The sequence below is a fragment of the Pelophylax lessonae genome (genome assembly GCF_965119305.1).
Source record: "Pelophylax lessonae genome assembly, chromosome: 1".
NCBI classification, from domain to species: Eukaryota; Metazoa; Chordata; class Amphibia; order Anura; family Ranidae; genus Pelophylax; species Pelophylax lessonae.
This window is the reverse complement of record NC_138768.1, coordinates 253,481,522-253,506,164: the sequence shown is the minus strand read 5'-3', so window position 1 is coordinate 253,506,164 and position 24,643 is coordinate 253,481,522. Positions and strand designations below refer to the sequence as shown.

General features: G+C 46.4%; 1 protein-coding gene across 1 annotated transcript in view; it reads right to left on the bottom strand.

Annotated features, from left to right (window-relative positions):
• The window catches only part of LOC309562146 (E1A-binding protein p400-like), a 305,609-nt gene that overhangs the window by 129,228 nt on the left and 151,738 nt on the right, over nucleotides 1-24,643 (bottom strand). Inside the window, exons 26-28 of the mRNA XM_082266271.1 lie at nucleotides 19,275-19,477; nucleotides 7,468-7,637; nucleotides 6,823-7,019 (exon numbers count right to left, since the gene is read on the bottom strand). Coding sequence (XP_082122397.1) covers nucleotides 6,823-7,019; nucleotides 7,468-7,637; nucleotides 19,275-19,477 — 570 coding nt within the window. The remainder of the gene's footprint in view (nucleotides 1-6,822; nucleotides 7,020-7,467; nucleotides 7,638-19,274; nucleotides 19,478-24,643) is intronic.

The window sequence follows — 24,643 nt, the reverse complement described above, 5'->3', positions numbered from 1 at the left end:
ACGATCTTCAATAAAAAGGTGAGTAAACAAAAAAAAAAAAAAATAACTATCCAATTCCTTTTCAGGTGAGGCATACCTAGCGGAGGGGCACAAAAAAAAAAAAATATTTTTTGTGCCCGGAACTCCGCTTTAACCTCAAGGTGATAGACTATGAATGAATAGTCTTTTTCGTACCTATATTCTTTCAGCCTCAAGTGCACATATGATTTTCCTTTTTCTTATAACCTTAATAAAAAAATCTGTAAAAACAAAAAAAGAAAAAACACCCCCTCAAAGAGGATCAGGTCCACCTAAACAGAAGCCTGCAAAACCTTGTGGCCAAAAGAAGCATCCAAAGATGCCAACATCCACTTTATAAAACTTTGTAAAAGTGTGCACAGACGACCAGGTGGCCGCCTTGCAAATCTGCGTTACTGAAGCCAAATGACGGCAAGGCACTAAGCGCCCTAGTAGAGTGTGCCTTCATAGGGAAAGTAGGAACCTGAAACGTGATGGAATAGGCCTGAACCACCGTCTGTCTGATCCCTCTGGAAAAGGTCGCAGAGGAAGCAGACAACCCTTGAGTTCCATCCATGAGCACAGAGTCCGACTTCCTGAAAGACTCTGTAGCTGCCAGGTACACCCCAATTCCCTGGACCACATCCAAGGCATGCAAATTTCCATTGGATGTTTAGGCCTGGGACACAGGGAAGGCAACACAATGTCTTCATTCAAATGAAAGTCGGATTTCACCTTAGGAAGGAATGACGGACAGGAGCGAAGCACCACTTTATCCTTGCGAATCACCAGATAATAGTGAACGTCAGGATAACGCCGCCAGTTCCGTCACCCTGTGCGGAGACGTGATAGGCACCAAAAAGGCCACCTTCTGGGACAGCGTAAACAGGAGAATCTCCCGAATATTTTCAAAGGGAGGCTTCTGTAGAGCTGGAAGCACCAAATTAATATCCCAAGGCGGCAACGGAGCCCACACTGAAGGAACCAAATGTTGGAAACTGTGAAAAAAATGGTACGCACCAGGGAGTGTGTGACCAAAGGTAGTTGGAAGAAGACCGCCAAAGCCAACACCTGACCCTTGATGGTACTCAAGGCCAATTTCTGTTCAACCCCTCGTTGAAGGAAGGTCAAGATCCGAGCCACCGAGAAGGAGCAAGGAAGAACCCCAAGAGACACACCACGCAATGTACATTTTCCATGTATGATGGTAGATCTTCCTAGAGCTAGATTTCCTAACTTTCAACAGTGTATGAATCACTGACTCAGATAAACCCCTATTCCTTCAGCACCTGGCGTTCAACAGCCAAGCCATCAAAGGCAGGGACTGTAAACCAGGATGGAAGATCGGTCCTTGGGATAGCAGATCCTCCATGAGAAGAAGCTGCTAAGGAATGTCGGTGACCAGCTGCACCAGATTGGCGTAACAAGCCCGGCGAGGCCAGTCCAGAGCCACTGAGATGACCGGAATCCCTTCTGCCTCAATCCTGCGTAGAAATCTTAGCAGAAACTTGAGAGGAGGGAAGGCGTAAATGAGATGATACTGAACTCACGGGCAACCAGCGCTTCTGTGGAATCCATGAGAGGATTCTTTGACCGAGCCACAAACCTCTGCACCTTTCTGTTGAGCCAAAACACCAACAGATCCACCTTGGGGGTGCCCCAGCGGAGACACAGCTCATTAAACATCTTCGGATGAAGAGACCACTCCCCATGGTTCAATGCCTGCCAACTAAGGTAATCCGCCTGCCAATTTTCCACCCCGGAAATGTATAATGCATAGCGGGCTGGAACGAACCGTTGTGCCCACCTGAGAATGCCAGCTACCTCTAGAGCCGGACACTTCTTGTGCCCCCTTGGTGATTGACATAAGCCTTGGCCATGGCATTGCCAGATTGAATGCGCACTAGACAACCCTGAAAACTATCTGTCCAATGATCCAGACACAGTCTGATCGCTCGGAGTTTCAAGACATTGATCGGGAGTCTGGACTATTCCAGCGTCTAGATCCCCTGAGCTGAATGCTTGCTGAGGACGCCTCCCCAGCCGGACAGGCTGGCATCCGTGGTGACCACTGTTCAATACAAGGGGAGGAAGGAATTTCCCATCTGAAGGGCCGGAGAACAAAGCCACCATATCAGGGACTCCTTAGTGCCCCGACTCAGCCAGGTCTGATTATCCAGAGACTGCGGAGTCTTGTCCTATTTGGTCAGAATTTCCCTTTGCAGGGACCTCGTATGGAACTGTGCAAACAGAACCCCTTCGAAGGTAGACACCATCAGGCCCAGCACCCACGTGCAAGTCCAGAGGGATGACCATTTGTTGGACAGCAGGAGGAAAATTGCAGCCTGCAATTTCTGGAGTTTGTCCAAAGGAAGGAGCACTCTGGCTAGGGCCAGGTCCAGAGTCAGGCCAAGACAGTCCAGCTTTGTGGACAGAACCGGAGAAGACTTCTGAAAATTCTGAATCCAGCTGAACTCCCAAAGTTCATATTGTGATCTCCAGGTTCTCCACCAGAGCACAGGGAGAAATCGTCCAAGTAGCCCAGTACCGCGATCCCCTGTTGGAGTAGCAAAGCTAACACCAGGGCTAACACTTTTGTGAAGACCCGAGGAGCAGATGGGAGACCAAAGGGTAACGCCACAAACTGATAATGCTCCTCTCCTTGAAAAGGAAGATCAGTCAAGGCCTTTTTTGAAGTCTGAAACAAAAAACTCGCCATCAGCAGAGACGCATCCAAAGAGGCATCACAGATAAACTGCAGCCCCTGGACCAGCTGGTCCGCAGCTCGGCAAAAGCAGGGGGAAGCTGTTCCCAGTCCAGGTCACAGTGAGAGAGCTTAGCCCACTCGGTCAGAGTTTGCAGCAGTAGGGCAATGGTTAATACCAGCCTTATTGCCGAACCAGCCAGAGTGTAAATAGTGCGGGCCACAGCCTCCGCCTTCCGGTCAGTCGGAATCATGGCCGGGGACTCTTCAACCCTGGCCTTACAGGCTGGGGACACTTCAACCGGAATCATGGTTGCCTTGTTTAATATGGAAACCGGAGGGTCCACCACTGGTGGCACAGTCCACTTCTAAAGAAGGGACTCCTCATAGGGGTAATGCCTAGTAAAGCGCTAAAGAACCCGACTGGGACAATTTGGTCATCCCCACTTTTTAGCGACAATTTTGTCAAAATAGGCAGGGAAAGGAAACACCTTTGCCGTGCTGGACGGCTTGTGAGTGCCAAAGGGCACCTGCGCCTCCATTGCAGCTTCAGCTGTGTCCTTCATCTTCAGGGTCTCACGCACAGATACAATCAGTGCATCCACCAGTGCCTTTTTGTGCGCAGTCGCAGACGTGGAGGAACCATCCTCACTATCAGAGGATTCCAGGCGCGTGGTTGCAGATCCAGCAAGGTGAACCACGTCCGCGGCGGCCGAACCAGATTAAGGATCTGATCAGACACATGAGGCAGAGGAAGGCGGGGGGGGTGGCTTTTTGTTAGCCCTTCATCCAGCAGCCTTCTCCACCCAGAACACAAGGGACTCCAAGACCGCCGTCAGTGCATGGATGGATGGTTGAGACCCAGAGTGCCCCGCAGCTGAAGAGAGGGGATCAGGTGAGGAACTACTCCATGAGTCACCAGGGAGACCCCACAAAACATGCTGAGGGACAACCCTCACCGTGCTGGCAGCACCACCCAGTCACCAGGTACAAAGCACCAAGCGATCCTCACTAGAGAGGGAGAGGACCCCACCAGACTCACCACCCACAGCCACCAGGAGAATCTGCACAACACGTGCAGCGATAAGCAAGTAAAATGATCCAGGAGTCAGCACCAGGGGATGAGGAGGGGCTACCACCGCCGAAATTGCAGGCCACAGGGCTCCCGCCGCTGAATTTGCCACCCACAGGGCTTCACTGTCATGGCCGCCGCTATTTCCAATGGCAGACCACAACAAAATGGCCGCCGGACTACACAAACATGGCCACCGTGTATGGAAACACACAGGCTACAACAAAATGGCGGCACCACAAGGCTTTCAGGGACCCCAGGCCTCAAGGACAAATCCAGGCAGGACAGGGGGGTCCTGGCAGGAGCCCACACCAGGTACAACCCCGTTCCGCACAATTGATCGTCTGGTCAAGAACTTCTCTTCATCAAAATGGGGGGGGGGGCAGCTGTAGGCCAGGAGCAACGCTGTGACTCAGGCCAATTCCCGGTCGTATGTGACCTTGCGAGGTGTTTAGCTCGCAGGCCAGCCCCGATTCAGTGGGGCTATGTCACGGCCGACCTAGCTCGGAGCTAAGGTCTGCGAGCGCTCGCTGGCCAGACTGGGGGGACCACTTGATCTAGATTACCCAGCCCATTGCTCAGTCCGGCAGTTGATTGTAGATCTCACAGGGAAAAATCCAGGAGAAAAAAAATTTCTATCTAAAAATGTTTTGACAGGACCAAAGATCCCAGCAAGGAACTAGGTCCTTATGCCTGACAAGGCAGAAAAAAAAACTGAGTGGCTATAGCAGAGAGGGAGTATACCCCCTGGGACTGCCCATTGGTGTAGCCAGAATAGTTTTCTGCCTGGTGTCCTACTCCTGTAGGGGGCAGTATAACCCAATGGTTATGAATATCGGGAGCTGTGTCCGTCAATGAACGAAAGGGGAAAAAAATTGTTCTGCACTGCTTTGGATCATTTGTTTTTGTTAGTTTTAAGCTAGCATTGCAAGACTGTTTACTACTACACTTTCGATCGTTTTGGATATTTCTTGTAAGTTGATATATATTTTATTTCGTTTTAGCATATATATGTGCAACTTTTGTGGGTGGGTCCCCTTTGTACTGAGTGCATTGTCGGTTTCACATGTGGATTAGATGCTGAGTATTTTGTACTTGTGTGTCTGACAGCAGTGGCTGAGACTGCTATGAGTAGAGTTAAACATTTTCCATCCCTATTGGTCTGCTCCGTGTCTGGATGGAGACTCTGCCCTCCCAGTTCTGACCACGGGAACTGGAGGTCGCGCAGCTCATGACCGCGCACCTCCACGTGTTTCGAGCCGCACATGAGTGCTGGCACCATTGCATTCCCCGGATGCGTGCACCAGAAGTAACGTCACCCTTTTGGCATGAGGTGGGGGACACTATGGCGGCTTCCAAGCACCCCACACGTGGCTCACAGCGGGCTTTTCGAAGTATGTGCCTAAATTCTCTAATGGCCTATCAATATTGAGCTTCTGTTAATTTACCAATTAGGATCTGTCTGGCATGGCTTGAGCCCTCCCCCTCTCCACCACAAATTTCTTTGTTTGGCCATATTAATTAGCCTAAAGGGACAGATTACGGCACGGGACTGCCCCTGGCACATTTTAAACCCCACCCCTTTTTGCAATGCTTTATAAGTGTGGGCTGCAGACTTCCCAAGAGCACCCTGGGACCTTTCAGTGTGTTCAGGATGTTCAGCATTTTTGTTTGTAGTTTTGTAATGGGGTAAGCTATTTCTGTTTTCCCTTGCTATACTTATATCAGGATGCTTATGCTACTATGTGTTTTTTCCAACCTAGGCAATAGATTTCCCTTCAGTATTTGGATGTACAGGGCTGCCTATCTTTATAAAATCATACCTTTCTTCACGTACAAAGAACAGGTTTTTAGTAGAGTTTTTTTTTTTCCCCCTCTTGCCTGTGTTTTTGTTTCCTTATTTGGAAAATACAGTGGCCCCATATGCCACAGTAGGCCATTATTATTATTAATAATAATAACAATAATAATAATGCTTGCCTCCCTATTTAGGGATTTCTTTATAGATAAATTTGCCACACCTATTCTGGCTTCCCCTACTGCCTTTTCCTTTACAACTTTTCTCCAGCAAGGATGTATACAATGTAATACCCTGCTTGTCTGGACACATGTAGTCTATTTATTGGTTTATAGAAAGTTTATTCTGGCTTTATCCAGACGATGGTTACTCATTAACACTTTTACATGTTTATATCTGTGTGGTGGGGGTGATCGTTTTTTGCCTGCTACACAGACCCTATAATAAATTGATATACTTTGAGAATCAATATGTTCCTCCTTTTCTGTATGTGGTGCTCCATATTTACTAATTTTTTTATGACACTAAACCATTGTCCCTTGAACTGCTGGCTGTAAAGCCATCTGGAAATGTTCCGGTGGTGTCTGCATACATTTGATTTCCAACGGATACATTGTGAGTTATATCTGTATAGATAATATGTTGTATATTTATACACTTCTTGCATTTTTTCGATTTTACTTGTTGCTAGTTATTCACTTTACAGAATCTATCCATTGCATTGTTCTAAAGAACCCCCTGAAGAAGACTTAGCAAGTTGAAATACGTAGGGGACCCTCTTGTGTCTCAATGCTTTCATGATGGATGGAGATCTGTTCTTGCTTTCCTTACAGAATATGTATCTATTATTTGAATGAATTTTTATCCACAAACTGGTTTTTAACCTATCATATAATAAACTTTTTTGTATTTTATGGGTATATCATTGGTGCCAATCAAAAATGCCTTACATAGTTTTGCTCTTCTCGCTTTGTCCCTGGATGTGGCACCAGTAATACCGGGCAGTCGAGGCATTGTGGTAGATTTGGAGAGTGCAAGATCTGGTGCAGCTCCGCATAGAAACCAAACCACTTCCAGTTTTTTTTTTTTTTTTGTTAAAGCTTAATTAAAAAAAGATGAGGTAAGAAGTGGATTGGCTACCATGCACAGCTGCACCAGATTTTGCAGCACTCTAAGGTTTTAGTAAATCAACCCATCAATGTGGAGCACAATAAAAAAAAAAAAAAAAAAAACACCAAAGTCATTCAGTACCTGTATACATGAATGTCTTTTGCTCTTCCAATAAGATCGCACCATGACTGCGTCTTTCCATCCATAACAGGGTTTAAATCAGTGTCATAGAATATCACAGTGTCTGCTTCTACATGATGGACTCCTAAAGAACGGATGTGAGTAGAAAGCACCATACTGAAAACGCGTGGGTCTCTGTTGAAACTTTTCATGAGATCCTAAGAAATGTTTTTTTAAACAAAATTAGTTAACAAAAACATATATATAGTATATAGCGTCTCACTTTTCAAAACCTGAAATATGAACTGGCTATGCTGTTCTACAAAAGAATCAAAGCAGTACTGGAAAATGACATCTGGAGAATGAATCTATGCCTTGTTTTAGGCAGGTGTTATAGATGATAATTAGGACTATATTGAATAGGAACATAGCACATAACTGTAAATATATGTATGCTCAACTTTGCCAGTCCTTTGGAAAAGGAATTCCAGAGGTAGCAAGAGAACATTTACTTTATCCTCAAGTAATGCCAGAGAATGTATAAACAATAACCCTGGAGTAAGGATGAGGAATAACAAAACTGGTCAAAAATATTTCTGATAAACTGATAAATATGTGTAAAACAAGAATAAAGAAGTAGCAATCACTGCAGCATCTTGGTCACACCTGGCACTGATTGAAGTTGGCATTTTCATCAATCCTCAAAAAGGTGAATGAATGGTAGTCCAGAAATATCTCCAATATGTCCAGCATAAGTACCATCTGGGAGAAAATCAGTACACGCCGACCCTCAGACCTCAGCCTCTGGAGGAGGATGGATAAAGCCTCCAGCTTTCCTGTGGATGTATAAAAACACGGGTAATTGTTAAGCTTTCATTTAAAAAAAAAAAAAAGGTAATGGTTTTGCACAGAGTAACCTCAATCCCCCTCTGAGGTCCCCTACCAGCGCTCCTGGCTCCTCCTCTTTGGCGAGTGCCCCCAAAGAAAGTTGCTTTTAATGGGGCACTCGTGCAAGCTCACTCCCGAGCCATGCTGTCTGCATCTATTGACACAGACAGTGCGTCTCGACCCTGCCTCCCGCATCACAGAATTTTACATCAGGAGTCAATGGCCCCTCCTGCCATTGATCTGCCCTGTGAGGAGGGAGAGAGCAGAGAGAAACAACGCTCTCATTCACAGCACTGGATCAAGATCAGCAAAGTATAAGGGGAGTGATGGAGGATTCTGTGACACAAGGTTTATTTTTTTTTTTTAAATCAAGAAAATGTTTTATGGTTTAAAACCCTTAAAGTGACAATACAATATAATACAGTCACAGTAAATTAGCAATCCTCCCCCTTTTTTTTTTTTTGGGTTGCATTTGTGGGCATAGAAGTCATACAAATATTGGTATCTATATATGGTCAAACCATTACATATATATCAGAAGTTATACAATTGTAGTTCAACCCAACCAATAATCCTCAAGAAATGTTGCTATTGTTATGCAACTGTTAAAGACATTTTCATTTTCTATGGTTTATTCAGGCATACCAACTATCTGATGTACCAGTTCCCGTAGACTAAGTCCAGGGGTATCTAACCATAGGCCCCAGAGCTTTTCAAATTTACCCTGACTTGTGCCACGTCTTGTGTAGATATGACGTTCTAAAAGTAGTGCATTTTCCTTGGCTGACACCCATGATTTATGTGTGTGGGGGGGGGGGGGGGGGGGATCAGCGGATTTCCACATTACTAGAATTAATCTCTGGGCATGGAAAAGGGCCCTTCCCATAGCTGTCCTGGGGTGCTCCTCCTCTATAACACCTTCTAGGATGTTCAATAGACAGCATTTAGGGTCTATTGGGATTTTTACTTTAAATGCCATGTTTAGTGTATTTATGATTTGGCTCTAGTACAGGTGAAATTTGGGACATCTCCATAGCAGATGGATCAAGTCCCCATGGTCTCTTTTGCACCTAGGACAGTGTAAATGCATACCATATCCCATCTTGCTCAGCTTCAGGGGAGTATAGTGAGCATGTAAAATAATATACAGCTGTGACAACTTCTGTGCTGCATTTAAAGAGCAAGTACCCACCGCCTGATATGCTTCTTCCCATTGCTCAGTTGATATTGGCCCCAAATCATTCTCCCACCCTGAAGTCGCTTTACTAGGGTGGCCTTTATGAAATTCCGATATTAACATATTGTAACATTGAGATATAAAACCTTTAGAGCTGTCTGTCTGTTGTATATGATGAAATATAGGAATAGGAGACAGCTGCCATTCCTGCTTTTCCCCCTGCGCCCTGACTGCATGTTTTAATTGCAAGTAGTAAAACTGCATATTATCGGGTAGCGAGTACTCAGCTTGCAGGGATGCAAAAGGTATCAGGACCACATCTCTAAAGATCTGGGACATCCACACTATCCCATACCTCTTCCATCGAATGCCATGCACCAATTTCACTATCTCTGGATAATGGTTATTGTTCCAGATCGGGCTGTACTTCGTATGCCCGGTAGCATGCTGTAAGTATTTGGCCTTATTCCATATTTTTTTAATGAGGCTGTATGTCTGCAGGATTATGTTTGGTTTGCCTAGAATAAGGGCTTCAAGGCCTTCAGAGATAGAGTCTCTCTTGATATAGGCAAGTATAATGTGTGTCATAGAGGGTGTATAATGTGTGTCATAGGATCTATAGCTTGTTTCGCCACTGCAAAGTTGTTCCAGTTTAATTCTTGGTGTACATTTCCCCCATAACAAGGTTCTAAGGGGGGCGTGGATGAACCGTTCATGTAGGCAGACGTGTCTCGCATCGGCTCCGCTATCCTGACGGCTATTATCCTGATTTGAAACCCAGCATTCCTTCAGAAATTGCCCGCTTACTTCGCTCCAGGGTCTGCCTTCTTCCGGTGTCGGTTCCAGGACTCCGGACAACCCCAGTCACTATGACTAAGAAGAAGGACGGGGCACACTCAGCCAAACAGGCCCAAAATGGCGGCGCTCTGCTACCACAGAGGACGGGAAAGGACAAGCAGCCCACGGCGCTCTCCAAACTGGGGCAATTTGCTCATGATCCTGCGTCTGCCACTACCTCAGCCGCCGCTCGGAGCCCCCAGGCCAGATACTCACCCTCCGAACAGGCTCCTTCTCCATCTCAGGCGCACAAGGCCGCATCACCGCCGGGGACCGCAGTGAGTACCGCTCCGGAGCATGGGGGAGGGCTGGATGCCATGGACACTGGGGACGCCTCGGAACCTACCCTTCATGATGTCTTAGCCGCGGTACACAACTATGGTGCATCTATAACGGTCCTGTCAGCAGAAGTCAAAAGCATGAAGGAAGGTCTGCTGCACATCCGGCAGGATATGCAGAAAATCAGAGAGCGGGCTACCGAACTAGAGGGTAGAGTTAGTGCTGTGGAAGATGACCTTGGCCCTCTTGCCCAGGATGTCCGGATGAATACGGCGGGGGTATCCGTGGCCATGAATGGGCTCGAGGATATGGAGAATCGCCTACGCCGCAGTAATTTGAGGTTGGTAGGCATACCAGAAAAAGCGGAGGGGAAAGCCTCGGTGGATTTTATTGAGCAATGGCTGCTAGACACATTTGGCAAGGACAATCTTTCTCCCTTCTTCTATGTGGAGAGGGCGCACAGAGTACCGTTCCGGGCCCCGCCACCTGGGGGTCCAGATCGTCCTTTCCTGCTGAAGTTGTTGCACTATAAGGACAGGGACACCATATTGAGACTGGCCAGACAACAACCCAGGATGGAGATTCAGGGAGCTAGGGTCTCTATTTACCCTGATTTCTCCCCTGCTTTACAACGGCAACGGGCTAGATTCAGGCATGTCAAAAAACATCTACGTGCTATTCCCCTGGTGTATTCCATGATGTACCCGGCCAAATTACGAGTTGTGGCTAATGGCACCGTGCACTTCTTTGACAACCCCAATATGGCGGCCAACTGGCTGGATCGCCAAGAGCGACAAATGAGAGCTGCTGCGGAGTGATGACCTCCGTATCCTGGTTTCGCTTTACACTACGTGTGGGTTTGCTATACCCCTTCACAGGAGCTTGGATGTCTTTCCCTATTCGGATTAAGTACTGCTTACAGTTCCACATTGCCTTCTGGAGCCCAGTTTTAAGTTCTACATGGCTCTAGTATTTGTTTGAGTTCGGGCCCTCTTCCCTTACCCCCCAGCCCATCGAGGGTTTGTTACCACCTCCCTGCGGGGACAGGATGGCTGCATCCACGATGTCCTGCCGTCCCGCGCAACTTTTTTTTGTTTCTTGTTTGTTTTATATCTTTTTCATTTGCCCAAGGTGAACTGTTCTCTTGTACCTCCCGGACTACAGGTGTATGCCCCCCCCCCCTCCATACCGCCACCCTTTCGGATGTGCTTACCAAGTTTTTCAATGGCTACTGGCCCTGTGGGCTCTTTGTGCTCTAAGCAGGCCCTCGATGCTTCTGATTGTCCCTAATGGCTAACCATGATGGAACGCTACTCTCCTGGAATGTACGTGGCCTAAGTGACCCTCGCAAACGCACAGCGGTATTGACCTTTCTCTCACACCAGAACCCCACTTTTGTTTGTCTGCAGGAAACGCATTTGACTGTGGACACTATTAAGAACCATCGGTCACGAAAGTACCCTACCCAGTTTCATTCCTTTCACTCTCAGTACTCACGGGGAGTTTCTATCCTGGTATCTGCACATGCTAGATTTGAGCAGATGGATACCCTGTTTGATTCCCAGGGCCGGTTTATTTTTTTACTGGGGAAATGGGATGTTTTTGAATGTATATTGGTCAATGTTTATGTACCCCCGCCGTTCACTTTCAAGGTGCTAGAGTGTCTGTCCCGCTTTCTGAGTATGCACCCCCAGGTCCCAGTCCTGGCCCTGGGGGACTTTAATAATGTACTGGATTCCTCCCTATTCTTAAAAAGCATAACCCTGGGGGACCTAGAACGCCCACTCCATTCGCTACCTTCGTGGGGGAGCTGGGCCTTGTAAACCTCTGGAGATGTAAACACCCGCTTGAGGCTAGGTTTTCTTGCCACTCCCTTACTCACTACTCACTATAACGCATTGATTTGGCCCTGGGCTCTGACCTTTTTTCATTTGCACCCGAGGTCACGTATCTGGCTAGGGGGTTGTCGGACCATTCGCCTGTGCGGGTGGACCTTCGGCTTCCTGGTTCTAGATTATCCGGGCATTGGAAGTTAAACCCCTTTTGGATCCAGTTATTCCCAGACCATGCTAAATTCATTAAACACCTTGCTGATTATTTTACCGATAACAGACACTCTGCAGCTCCAGGAATGGTGTGGGACGCCATGAAAGCATTTCTACGAGGTCTTTGTATTAAAGAGATTGCTACCATTAAATCCAAGAGTAGACGCTGGGCTCAGGATGCCAGTGACGCTGTGCTACGGGCTGAGCGCGCATACCTGCTGTCGCCTACCTCGGATAACCAGAACAGCTGGCTTGAGGTGCAGCGTTTTTACCGTTCTGTACAACAGAAACAGGCGGAACATAAGCGTATCTTCACCTCCCAGGCTTATTTTGAGGAAGGGGAGAAAACTGGTCGCATGCTTGCTGTTATTTCTAGGGCGCAGAAACCTCTCCCGATTGTGCATAGGCTGACTCTCCGGCCATTTTGCAGGGGTTCCGCATGTTTTTTCAAGACCTGTATTCCTCTAAGGTGTCCTATGATCCAGGAGATCTACGGGACTTTCTGCAGGCATTGCAGTTGCCACAACTATCCGTCGGGGATCGGACCTACTTGGACTCCCCCATTAAATTGGAGGAACTCCAAGAGGCCCTAGCGACGTTTCCCAATTCTAAAGCCCCAGGTACGGATGGGATCCCTATAGAACTATATAAGGCTTTTGGCGGGGTGCTCCTGCCGGAACTACACCGCACCATCCTGGCGTCATATGACTCGGGGGTGCTTCCCCCATCCATGTATGAGGCAGTGGTGGTGGTTCTCCTGAAGCCCGGAAAGGAACCAACCCACCCTGAATCATATCGGCCCATCTCCCTCTTAGCGACAGATCTAAAACTCCTTGCTAAAGTACTGGCCATGCGCATGTCTAAAGTCATTGCTACACTAGTGCACGGGGATCAGTCCGGGTTCATACCAGGACGATCTACGGCCACTAATATCCGTAGGCTTTTTTTGAACATGCAACTCCCACCAGATAACTGTGGTCATAGGCGATCTTATCGCTTGACGCCGCCAAGGCCTTCGATAGCGTAGAGTGGAGTTATCTGTGGGTGGTGTTGGAACGTCTGGGGTTTGGGTCAGCCTTCATTAAGTGGATACAGTTACTGTACACGCCGCCCACTGCGAGTCTCCGGTTTAATAATACGCTCTCCCAATCTTTTACTTTGCATAGGGGCACACAGCAGGGGTGCCCATTGTTACCCCTGCTGTTTGCCCTTGCTGTGGAGCCCCTCACGGAGGCTATAAGAGCTCATCCTGCGATTCACGGGTTCAGGAGGGGGAAGGTGGAGGAAAAAATTGCGCTTTATGCGGATGATGCCCTGCTCTTCTTGGGTGACACTTCAGGCTCACTGGTTGAACTCATGGCCCTGATTCGCAGATTTGGTTCCTTTTCCGGCTTCCAGATCAACTGGGACAAGTCGGTCCTGCTGCCTTTGGACCCCCTGCGGGAGGCTCTGCCCCCCCTTGGCGTCTCAGGTGATGGTGGTGGAGGAGTTTAAGTATCTGGGAATCAGGGTTCATTCTGATATACATCGCTATGTTAAACTTAATGTTCTCCCCCTGCTCCATAAGTTTAAAGCACAGCTGGCCAGTTGGGTCAAATTGCCTCTGTCGGTAGTGGGCCGATGTAATTTGCTCAAAATGATCTGGAACCCACAGTTACTTTATGTTTTGCACAATGTGCCCCTATGGATTCCGATCCACGTCTTTAAAAAGTTTAACAAGGTTTACTGTGCGCTTATTTGGAAGAAGCAGTCTCCTAGGATTCGCCTGGAGACACTTCAAGAGGCTAAAGACGGTGGAGGATTGGCGGTCCCCAAACCCCCTTTATTATTATCTGGCTGCCCAACTGCAACATCTCACGAGTTGGCTGCGGGAAGATGTTGGTGATCCGATCAGGCGAGTCCTGGAGACGCATTTGGCAACTGACTCTTTGGTCGAGTCGCTGGAGGCTGGGATGCTGGGTGACATCTCCCAGATTTCCCACTCTCCTATTGTTGGATAAGATTTGGCGCAGGGCCAAGCAACATTTTGGATACGAAGGGTATACTAGATTCTCTCGCATCACTCCTAACGCTAATTACCAGGAACTAGATAAACTTAAGGATTCCTTGAACTGGGATCAGTTCGGACTTAGGTTTATCGCACAACTGTATGGGGGGGGGCGCCCTTAAGGATTTCCAGGCGTTGCGCACAGAATTTGGTATACCTAACTCCCTATTTTTTCAATATTTGCAACTTCGCCATTCCCTTGCCTCGCAGGCCAAGGGCGCCGACTGGCGTTTCTGCAACCCGGTAATTTTGATCAATTTGTTGAATTTGACGGTTAAACGGGGTCAAATTTCCTCCATGTATGTCTCATTTATGGATCAAGTATCGAAGTCTATGTCCTTAAAATGTCAGGAGGATTGGGCCACAGATTTGGGGCCTATTTCCTCGGAGGAATGGATGGGTATCCTGGACAAATGTACTTAAAGTTTCGTTGTCCTCCTCTCTAAAACTTACTCAGTTATTTATCATACACCGCACATACAGGACTCCTCAACGACTGCACAGATGGCGGAGGAGGGACACCCCGCTCTGCCCTCGGTGCAAGATACATACCGGCACTCTCCTGCATATGCTTTGGAAATGTCCAAAGTTACACCGCTACTGGGCTGCGGTGTTGCAGTCCGTGAATTCTATATGGCAGTTGGCTCTTCCTCTGGACCCCAAACTTTGTGTTTTGGGCTGGTTGGATGAGGAACTATATGCCCCTGAGGTGCACATTGCAGTCCTTCGGACCCTATTCCTTGCTAGGAAGCTGATAGCGAGGAAATGGATATCCCCAAACGCCCCTACCCATGCTGAATGGACAGAAGAGGTTAAATCGCTTTTGGTTAGGGAGGATCTTGCCTATAAGCACAGAGGAAGCACCTTGAAATTTGAACTTATTTGGGGGCCGTGGCTAGATTTTCCAGGCCTGGCTCCTATTCAGTTGGTGACAAATAGGATAATGGGGGGAGTGAACACGTCCTAGTTTTACGGTATTCGTCTACAAATTGGAACATGCTTTATATAGTATGCTCTGGAGGGAGGTCGCACTGACGGTCTCCTGCTAGATCTCTGTTCTCGGGGGATGTGATGAGTGGGCGCTTCACCATTGGGCTGTCTGTGCTGTTTTCTCTCTCTTCCTGCTTTTCTTTTATACCGCTACTTGGGTGCTATATTGGAGGTCCCCTCGTGTTCGGGACACACAGACACTAAGTGTACCCTTATTGGGGTCTTTTTTATTGTTTTGCAACCATCCACATTGCCACATTTTACTGCACTGCTGTATGATTGTATGCATCCTGCTGTTGCTTAGTTACTTATACTTTCTGTACGGGTACGCACTGTAGCTCGGTGTAAGCTTGTTTTGTTTGTTCTGTAAAACTTTTTCTCAATAGAAATGATCTGATTAAAAAAAAAAAAACAGGTTCTAAATATAGAGTTTACTATTCTGAATGTTTTAAAGGATATAACAGTCGGGGAATTATGCAAGGGATAGAGAAGCTGGAGCATTAGTATCATCTTGATAAGATTCGCCCTACCTGCGACTGACAGTGGCAATTTATTCCAAATGTAAATTTTATCAAGAAATTTATGTAAAAGCGGAGTAATGTTTAATGCGCCATAGTCTAAGGGGAAGGATGTCACGTATATATCCCCAGGTACTTGGATTTGTCCGTAATAGGAATGGGACATGTGGGGGCTACTATTTCAGTAGGGTCTCCATCCAGAAGGAGCAACGCCGATTTGGTCCAATTGATATTCAGACCAGAATATTGGCCAAAATCAAGAATAAGGCTCATAACAGTCTGCAGAGATAAATTAGTGTCTTCCAGTAGCAGCAACAGGTCATCGACATATAGCATAATTTTTTCCTGGATTTCCCCATATCGGAACCCCCGCCACTAGGGGTTTAGCTCTTATGGAGGAAAGCTAGTGGCTCGACGGCGAGGGCGAATAGTAATGGGGACAGGGGGTAGCCCTGCCTAGTTCCCGTGCGCAGAGGAAATCCTATCCAGAATTCTTAAAGTTCCGGTCACAAAAAAAAAAAATTTCAATGAACATACCCCCGGGACAGTCAGGGCTAGTACATTCCACAATGGCTAGCCTCTGATCTGTCCCTGGTTGGCACTTACCTGCAAGAAAAAATACTCACTGTTAAAATTTCCCATCTCTGTTGTGGGCAGTTGAAGCCAGCGCGATCCTCTTCTGCGCCCTCTTCCGTGTCTTCTTCCCCCAGAATGCGCCTGCACCGGTGTGGTGCCCAGAAGTCGTTTGGCAGGGAATGTGGCGTCGCACCGGAAGTGAAGAGCGGGGCCAGTGCATTGATTTCTGGGAGCGATGACGTTCAGCTCCCAGGAATCATTGCAAACCTGAAGTGACAGCGCGGGCTGCGGCCGCCGAGGGAGGAAGTGGAAGAAAGGTGAGTATTTCTTTCTACAATAACAAGCTAAGTAAAAAAAAAAAAAATCCTAACTATCCATTTCCTTTTCAGGTGAAGAAAAGCAAGCCGATGGCCACAAAATCGATTATGTCGATTTTGTGGCCGGAACTCCGCTTTAAGGATGCAGATGGTCCACTATATAGACGTCTAACCCAGGATATGAACTATGTTCCAAACCCAAATTTAACCCGTACCAGCCAGAGATAATCCCATTCTACACTGGCAAATGCTTTGTGTGCATCTAGGGACAGTAGGGCTCTATTACCAGTGTTATTTGTTGGGGTCTGAATATTAATAAAAAGTCTTCGCAGGTTAACTGCTGTTGACTTTCAGGGTATAAATCCTGCTTGATTCTCATGTACTACCGACGATACCACCTCATTCAATCTAGGAGCCAACTTTCGGTAATATTTTTATGTCGCTCTGGAGCAAGGAAATTGGTCTATAAGACCCCGAGTCCAGGGGATCTTTGTCTGGTTTCAAAAGAAGAACCACCATAGCTCGGTTCATGGTTGCCAGTAGTTGGCCCTCCTTCAGCGAAGCATTAAATACTTTTAACGGGTGTGGTGATATTGTCTCCCCGTATCTGACAGACCTCCATCGGGATGCCATCGTTACCAGGATTTTTACAGGTAGGAAAAGTACCGGCCGCCCTCCGAAGCTCCGCCAAAGTGATAGGAGCGTCCAATTTGGGTATTGAAAAAAAGGAAAGTTTGTCACTGTAAGCCTCTCGCTATTCTGCACTATAAGTAATGGCTCCCCAGCCTACTTGGTATAAGAATTTGAGAGAGAAGGCCTAAATCCATAGGTGGTGTAGCATGAACTCTTAAGTTTTCTCAAACATCAGTCCTCTTCACCGCCTCCTTGTCGGCGGTGTAAGCTATGCTCATTACGGTCTAACCATGAGGTCGCCTCACTTGCCAATTCAAAAAAGTGAGATTGTCCATCTGCGGTGACTGAGTATGGCCGGGTACAGCATAGCATAGGGTAGGTGTAATCGGTGTAGCCTTGCCTTGACATCATAGAACTTGGATTGTTTGCGTTAAACTTGGGCTGAGAAGTCTGGGTATAATGATACCTCATTGTATTGGATATCAGCCTTCTCCCTGGCTAGTTGCAGGATAATTTCTCTATCCTTGTAATTAAGGAGGCGTGCTAATATGGGTCTTGGTGGGGAACCCTGTGGCAACGGGCGGAGAGGTGTACGGTGGGCCCTTTCCACAGCAAATAGTGGGGCGAAAGCTTCCTGCCCGAAAGTGTCCCGTAACCAGCGCTCCACAAACTGCGTGGGATCCCTACCCTCGGTTTTCTCTGGCATTCCAACTTTGCGCGTCTCAGCCGGTCGTCAAGGTTTGTCTTATTATGAGAAGCAGCTGCTTGTTGTAGTGCAAGTTTAGTGTCCCTGACAACAGGAGGGAGTTGATCTTCAAAGTCGCTAATGCGACTTTTAGTGGCTGTGGTGCACTCCCTAATCTTTTGCGGGTCTTGCCTTAGCAGTGACACCTCCTCTTTCAAACCCCCTAAGTGCTCTTTAAGATTATCATCGACTGATGCTGTGCATTTGTGTACTGCTTTTAGGATTTCACTGACGGATAGCTGGGATGCCTGCTCTGTGTCTTGTTCTGAGGATGTCAATGCAGGTGCACAAAAATCAGGAGCTAAAGTGTTAAATTCCTGCTGTACAGGATTGCTCAGTGGAGAAGGGGGAGGCTGAGTCAGCCAAGGTATCTGATAAGCCTGTCAGTCTATGAGCATAGAAAAGCATGTCTCGTGGCTGCTCTTTTCCAGTGGCTTTAGAGAACTTACTTGTTGGGTCCTTGGATTTGTCTCTCGGGCCACACTGTGGCTGGGGAGTCTGGGTGCCATCTTGTCCATCTGGCACTGCGGCCTCCTCTCTGTTTCTGCCCCTCACCATTGCTGTCTCCTGATCAGGATGCCACTGCCAGGAATCCTTGGGGTGTCTTCCTGCAGTCTGTTTTTTTATGCCTCAGTTTGTTGTTATCTTGGCTGGGGAGAGGATCTTTGGAGGAATAATAGCAGGAGCTTTGTGAAGCAAATCTGCTCACATGCCTGTCCTGGCCACGCCCCCAAGTTTTTTTTTAATCTTAATGCACAGACTGCATTAAGGTAACAAAAAATAAAAAATAAAAAACAGGTGGGCCATCCCAGGAGGCTGTGGCATCAGCTTAAAGTGGAACATTACCCAGAACAATGTGATAAAAAAATTGTCCTTTAGCAAGAAACAAATTCCAAATTGTTAATTATGCTACCTAAATTAGTGTGCGCTCCAATTTGCCTTTAGGAGCATTGCTCATTTTTCTTCTTGCTAGAGCTTGCCATTTTGCTAAAGCCCAGACCCCTGAACATTAGTAAATCTTTAGGCTGTTAGCAGATCACCCTCTACAAATGTGTCTATGATACGTAAATAAGTACTGTAAAAATACAGACACGCATAGTTTCTCCCTAAATGAAAGTTTTTTCCATGCTGCTCAAAGTAACCACAGTGTATTCAATTTTAATACAGCCCCTTTCATACCACGGTTTGAAACTATTTAATCTTTGCAGCATTGCAGAACCTCTACCCTATTCAGACTTGCATCTACTTAAACTCTTAAAGGCTCTTTACATATAGTTGAACACATTTGATATAGGCTACGCCTTATTACCTTTGATAGGGAATACATAAATACTACATCTTCCTCAAGAAGTAAAAATATAATAGGCAGTAAATTCTTAAAGGCAAAAAGGATCAGAACCACAAATCTGTTTTCAACCTACCCGAGTCCCGCTGGATGAGCCGCAAATCTGGATCCTGCACACAGTGAGGAGAAGTTCGCTTTCGTATGTCCTGAATGTAAGGATCTGCATGCTGCCTTAGACAGTGTTTAAGGATCTTCATGTTGTGAGTGTACATGGGAGGAGGATGCAGCACTGTCATAGATAAAGGAGTTGCAACAGCTGGAGGGACTACACACAGTAACCTAAAAAAGGAAAAAATGTTACGAATTTAACATCTTACTAAAAGGCAATTTTGTTAATTATTTTGTTTGATTCTTTATGCATTACTATTTAGGAAGGAATTGAGTAAAGTACAGGAAGCAGAGCTTGTATTCACAGACCATGGGTTATATTCAGGTAACTTTTAGGTGACTGGATACTGGCAAAACAAAAACACCTGCTGTTAGGGCCACCCCTAGTGAACACTTCTATAGTCCCACGCACCCGGTTAGACTAGACATTTTTTAGTGCAAAAAAATAAAAAATGTATGACAAAAGAAGACAAAGTATAGGGGCCTGTGTTCTGTATTGTACTCCAATATAAACAATTTAGTCTAAATTCCTATTTTCTTAATCATATAGTACAGAACACAGGGCTTGTATACCTAAGGGAGGGTAACACAGCAAACAGAAAAAAAACAAGGGTTTCATCTGAGCGTCTGCAACAGCGTCCAATCGTCGGTGCATTGATTTCTACCCAACATGGGCCTCTGATGGCATGTCAATGAGCTTGATGCACTGACGTTTGCAGGCCGTCATCTTGACAGGATCTCCAAGGATTACCAGAACACCTTCTCCCTCTGTCTTGTGCAGCAATTGAGGGAGAATCTTTATGGGGAAAGGGCATATATCAGCCAGAAGGAGTTAAAGGAATCACTGGGGCATCCACTGCAAAGGCTGGAGGATCCCTGGTCTTGGCTACAAATGTGTTTAAGCTTGATGTTGCTGGAGGATGTTGATGAACCTGGAGGCCAGGATGCCCACATCTGGTATCCCATGACTCTCCCTGGTCTAGACATCAGCGGCTTAAGTCTGACTGCCAATTGTCAACATCAAAGATGTGGAGAGCTGAAAGATGAATTTCTCCTAGGGCAGCTCAACTTCTGGTGTCCCCCTGATGGCTTATATAAGCCACTGCCGTGGCACTGTGACTACACCCTGGCTGGGTGACCCTTTAGAAAAGGAGGTCCAGTGTTGTAGAGTTTATTTGATGGCTCTCAGCTCCAGAAAGTTAATGCAGAGTCTTGGTTCCTGTGAGGACCAGGTCCTCTGGACAGTTAGGAAGTTGTTAGAGATCCCCCATGCCATGGACATTTTTGTCTGGCTGGATACAAACATAGGACATTCCAAAAATTGGATCTGTTAGTACCAGGATGTGAAGATGTTGATTTGAAGTGACCTATAGTAAAACTGGACAAAATGAACCTTAAAAAGTAAATCATTTCTGGAGGAAGAAAAATTCTGTCCAAGATTAGGCCGATAGACTCCAGACAGTGTGAGGACTTGAGGGCGGACTTTTGAAGTTTAATATTCAGCTAAAAGTTTCAAGGACTGAAACGTCCTTTTGTACCCCTCTGAAAAAAATTGGAACCAGAGGCCCGGGGCGTCTGGGATCTAGAATGGTACAAATGCCAATAGATGCCCCCCACTTCGAGCAGTGAGGGTGCGCCTTCATTGGGAGTTCTGGGCTGGCTTGGTGGACTTCTAGGTCCTAGGATGGCAATTAAAGGAAGGACTAAGCCTTGGTTTTAAGGTGGATGGCTGGGAAGAGAAAAATGATCCCTTTAGCTGATAAGAGATAGTAGCCGTAGGAGTAGAATACTTTAGGCTGTCACAGCTCTCGCCATGCCATACAGATGGCCAGGCGTGGCCGCCGTAAAGTACCTTGCAAGAGATTTGAACCTGGGTACTTTGATGTTCTGGGCCTGTTATCCTGTCTCTGAGCCATACTTCAACTCATATGGATCCAGTCTTATTTATCTGGCATTGCCTGCATCACTAGGGGGCTGGACTTTACCTAAGAATGCTCCTGTCTCTCATTGTCCACCTGAAGCTAATTGCTCATTTAAGCAAGGTATAAAACACTGCCTCTCCCTGAGAGCAGTGTCAATTCATTGTTCCTGGTTGACAGATTTAGTTCTTGTGTTCTTGTCTCCTGAGCTTGTTTTCCAGACTGACTCCAGCTTCTGACCTCCATATTAATCCTGACTTGTGGCATCCTTTGACTAGGGTTATTCCTGGACTATCCTTCCGTTTGTATTCCTGCCGATACTGCCAATTGGAGCACTTTTCCTGCCAAGCCCCCGTGCACAGATTCACAGCCCAGGTGGCTTCCTTACCTGGTCACCTTGGACTGTGGATATCTGCAAGGGTGAGCGTACATCTCTGCGCTACAGACTCCAACCAAGGTAAGCCCTGACATAGGCTTTTTCTTGTGGGTAAGATTACATTTCTCCTAGTGACTTCCTTGTATTTATCAAGTGATTTCCCATATAGTCGTTATTAATCAAAAAGCATGCATATAAGGTGCCTCTTACAACCAGGTTCAGCAGATTAAACTTCTAACCACAAAATTCTGTGCATTTGCACAAGGATAAAACACATGAAATTATATCCTCTAGAGCATTTACACAATAGGGCTGAGGGTGTCGGTTTCAATTATTCTAAGTTGTTTATTATGGATTGAGCTAGAAGGAATTTACTTTTTAACCACTTAAGCACTGGAAGATTTTACCCCTTCCTGACCAGGCCCTATTTTGTGATTAAGCACTGCGCTACTTTAACAGACAATTGCGTGTTTTTGCGACGATGTCCCCAAACAAAATTTATGTCCTTTTCCCACAAATGGAGCTTTCTTTTGGTGGTATTTGATTACCTGTGCAATTTTTAATTTTTGCACACAATATTTTTCACTTTCTGCTATATAACATTCCCCCCCAAAAAATTTAAAAAATCAAAATTTTTTAACATTTTAGGCCAATTTGTTTTCTGCTGCATATTTTTGGTAAAGAAAGAAAAAAAAAAATCGCAATAAGAATATTTTGATTGGTCTGCGCAAAAGTTATCGCGTTTACTACAAGAAAGATTTATGTCATTTTTATTGTTTTTTTTTTTTTTTTTACTAGTAATGGCGGCTTTCTGCGATTAGTTTTTTTTTTTTGCAGGACTGCGACATTGCGGCGGACAGATCGGACCCCTAAATTACATTTTTGACACTTTTGGGGGGACCAGTGACATTACTACAGTAATCAGTGCTATAAATATGCACTGTTACTGTAATAATGACACTGGCAGGGAAGGGGTTAACACTGTTGGTGATCAAGGGGTTAAATGTATGCCTCATGCTTACTGACGTGTGGGGGGTTCTGTGAGGGACACAGAGATCGCAGGTTCAGCTATGCTGAATCCTGGGATCTCTGCCCATCTGTCACTGAGAAGAAGATCCGCCTGCTTTGTTTACATAAGCAGGCGGGTCTTCTCACACTTTCCCCGATGATTGGGGAAGGGAGGCGGCAATCGCTGCCTCTCCTCCTTCGGCCCCGACTCCTGCTGTATCTAAACACAGCGGGAGCGAGTCTCCGCCAAGACCACTAGGAGTCCAGACCCAGGGGAGCTGCACTGGCGCAGTAATATCACTGTGAGCAGTCGGTTATGGTTAAATTCCTTTTCCATAGGTTATATATTAGCAAAACGCTTAGGATGAGTCAATCTTTCAAGATAAGGCCAATTCTCATGTAGTGCACTCTAAATTTGTGCAAGTAAGGGAAAAATGTATTTTTGTAAAATCTTACCGTAAAATCCTTTTCTCTTAAGCTCATTGACAGACGTAGTCCTCCTTGATTAATATCAACTCGGGTTATACTGCCCTCTACAGGAGTAGGACTAGACAGGAAAGAAAACGTTCTGGCCACACCCTAGGGGCAGTCCCAGAGGGTATATCCTCTCACTTCCTGCTACAGCAAATCAGTTATGTCACAAAGCAGTGTTTAGAGAATTTAACCCAACCCAACTCAAAAACAGAGGGGCGGGTACTACGTCTGTCAATGAGCTTAAGAGAAAAAGATTTTACGGTAAGATTTTACAAAAATCCATTTTTCTCTGTCGCTCATTGACAGACGTAGTCCTCCTTGATTAATATCAACTCGGGACGTCCCAAAGCAGTGCCACAAATGAGGGGTGGGATAACAGAAATCAAAATCCAGAAGGCTCAACCGGAGCCAACCAGAAGCATCAAGGACTCATTGAGCAAAAAGATGAGACCTAAGTGAAAAAACCCAACAAACCCTCGAGGTAGACTAACGGTCTCCTCAAATTGCGGCCTGCAAAACCTTGCGGCCAAATGAGGCATCCGACGATGCCATCACATCAACTTTATAACGGTATGAACCGACGATCAAGTAATCGCCTTGAAAACCTGGACCCCTGACGCCTGATGGTGGAAGGCCCAGGAAACATTAAGCGCCCGAATAGAGTGCACCTTAACAGGGAACGGAGGATTCCGACCCTTAATAGAATAAGCCTGTACCACCGTCTGCCTAATCGATCTGGAGATAGTCGCGGCAGATGCAGGCAACCCCTTTCTGGGGCCATCCATGATCACAAAATGTGAATCCGTCTTACGGAACGATTCCGTAGTCTTCAGGCATACCCTGATTGCCCGAACCACATCCAATGAATGCAACGCATATTCCTGAGGATGATTGGGCTTAGGACACAAGGAAGGTAGCACAATATCTTCATTCAGATGAAAATCTGAAACCACCTTAGTAAGAAAGGATGGCTTCGGATGAAGAACTACCTTATCCCTATGAACCACTAGATATGGGGAATGGCATGATAATGCAGCCAGTTCTGACACCCTGCGTGCAGAAGTGATAGCCACCAAGAAGGCCACCTTCTGGGATAATGTAAGCAAGGGAATCTCCCTGATATTTTAAAAGGGAGGTTTCTGAAGAACCGACAAACACCATAGCCCAAGGCTTCTGAAAGAAGATTGCTAATGCTGAAACCTGACCCTTGATAATGCTCAAGGATAGTTTCTGCTCAACCCCCTTTTGCAGAAAAGCCAAGATTCGGGTCACCGAATAGGTACGTGGGGGGAAATTCCAAAGATTCACACCACGCGATCTAAGTCTTCCATGTGCGATAATAGACTTTGCTGGAAGTCGCTTTCCTTGCTTTAATTAGAGTAGGAATAACTGAAGCTGACAACCCCTTGTCCTTCAGTACCTGGGTCTCAATAGCCAGGCCATTAAAACCAGCGACTGTAAAGCCCGATGGAAGATCGGTCCTTGAGACCGCAGATCCTCCCTGAGAGGAAGTCTCCAAGGAGCGTCCGCGACTAGCCTGTCCAAGTCGGCGTACCCGGC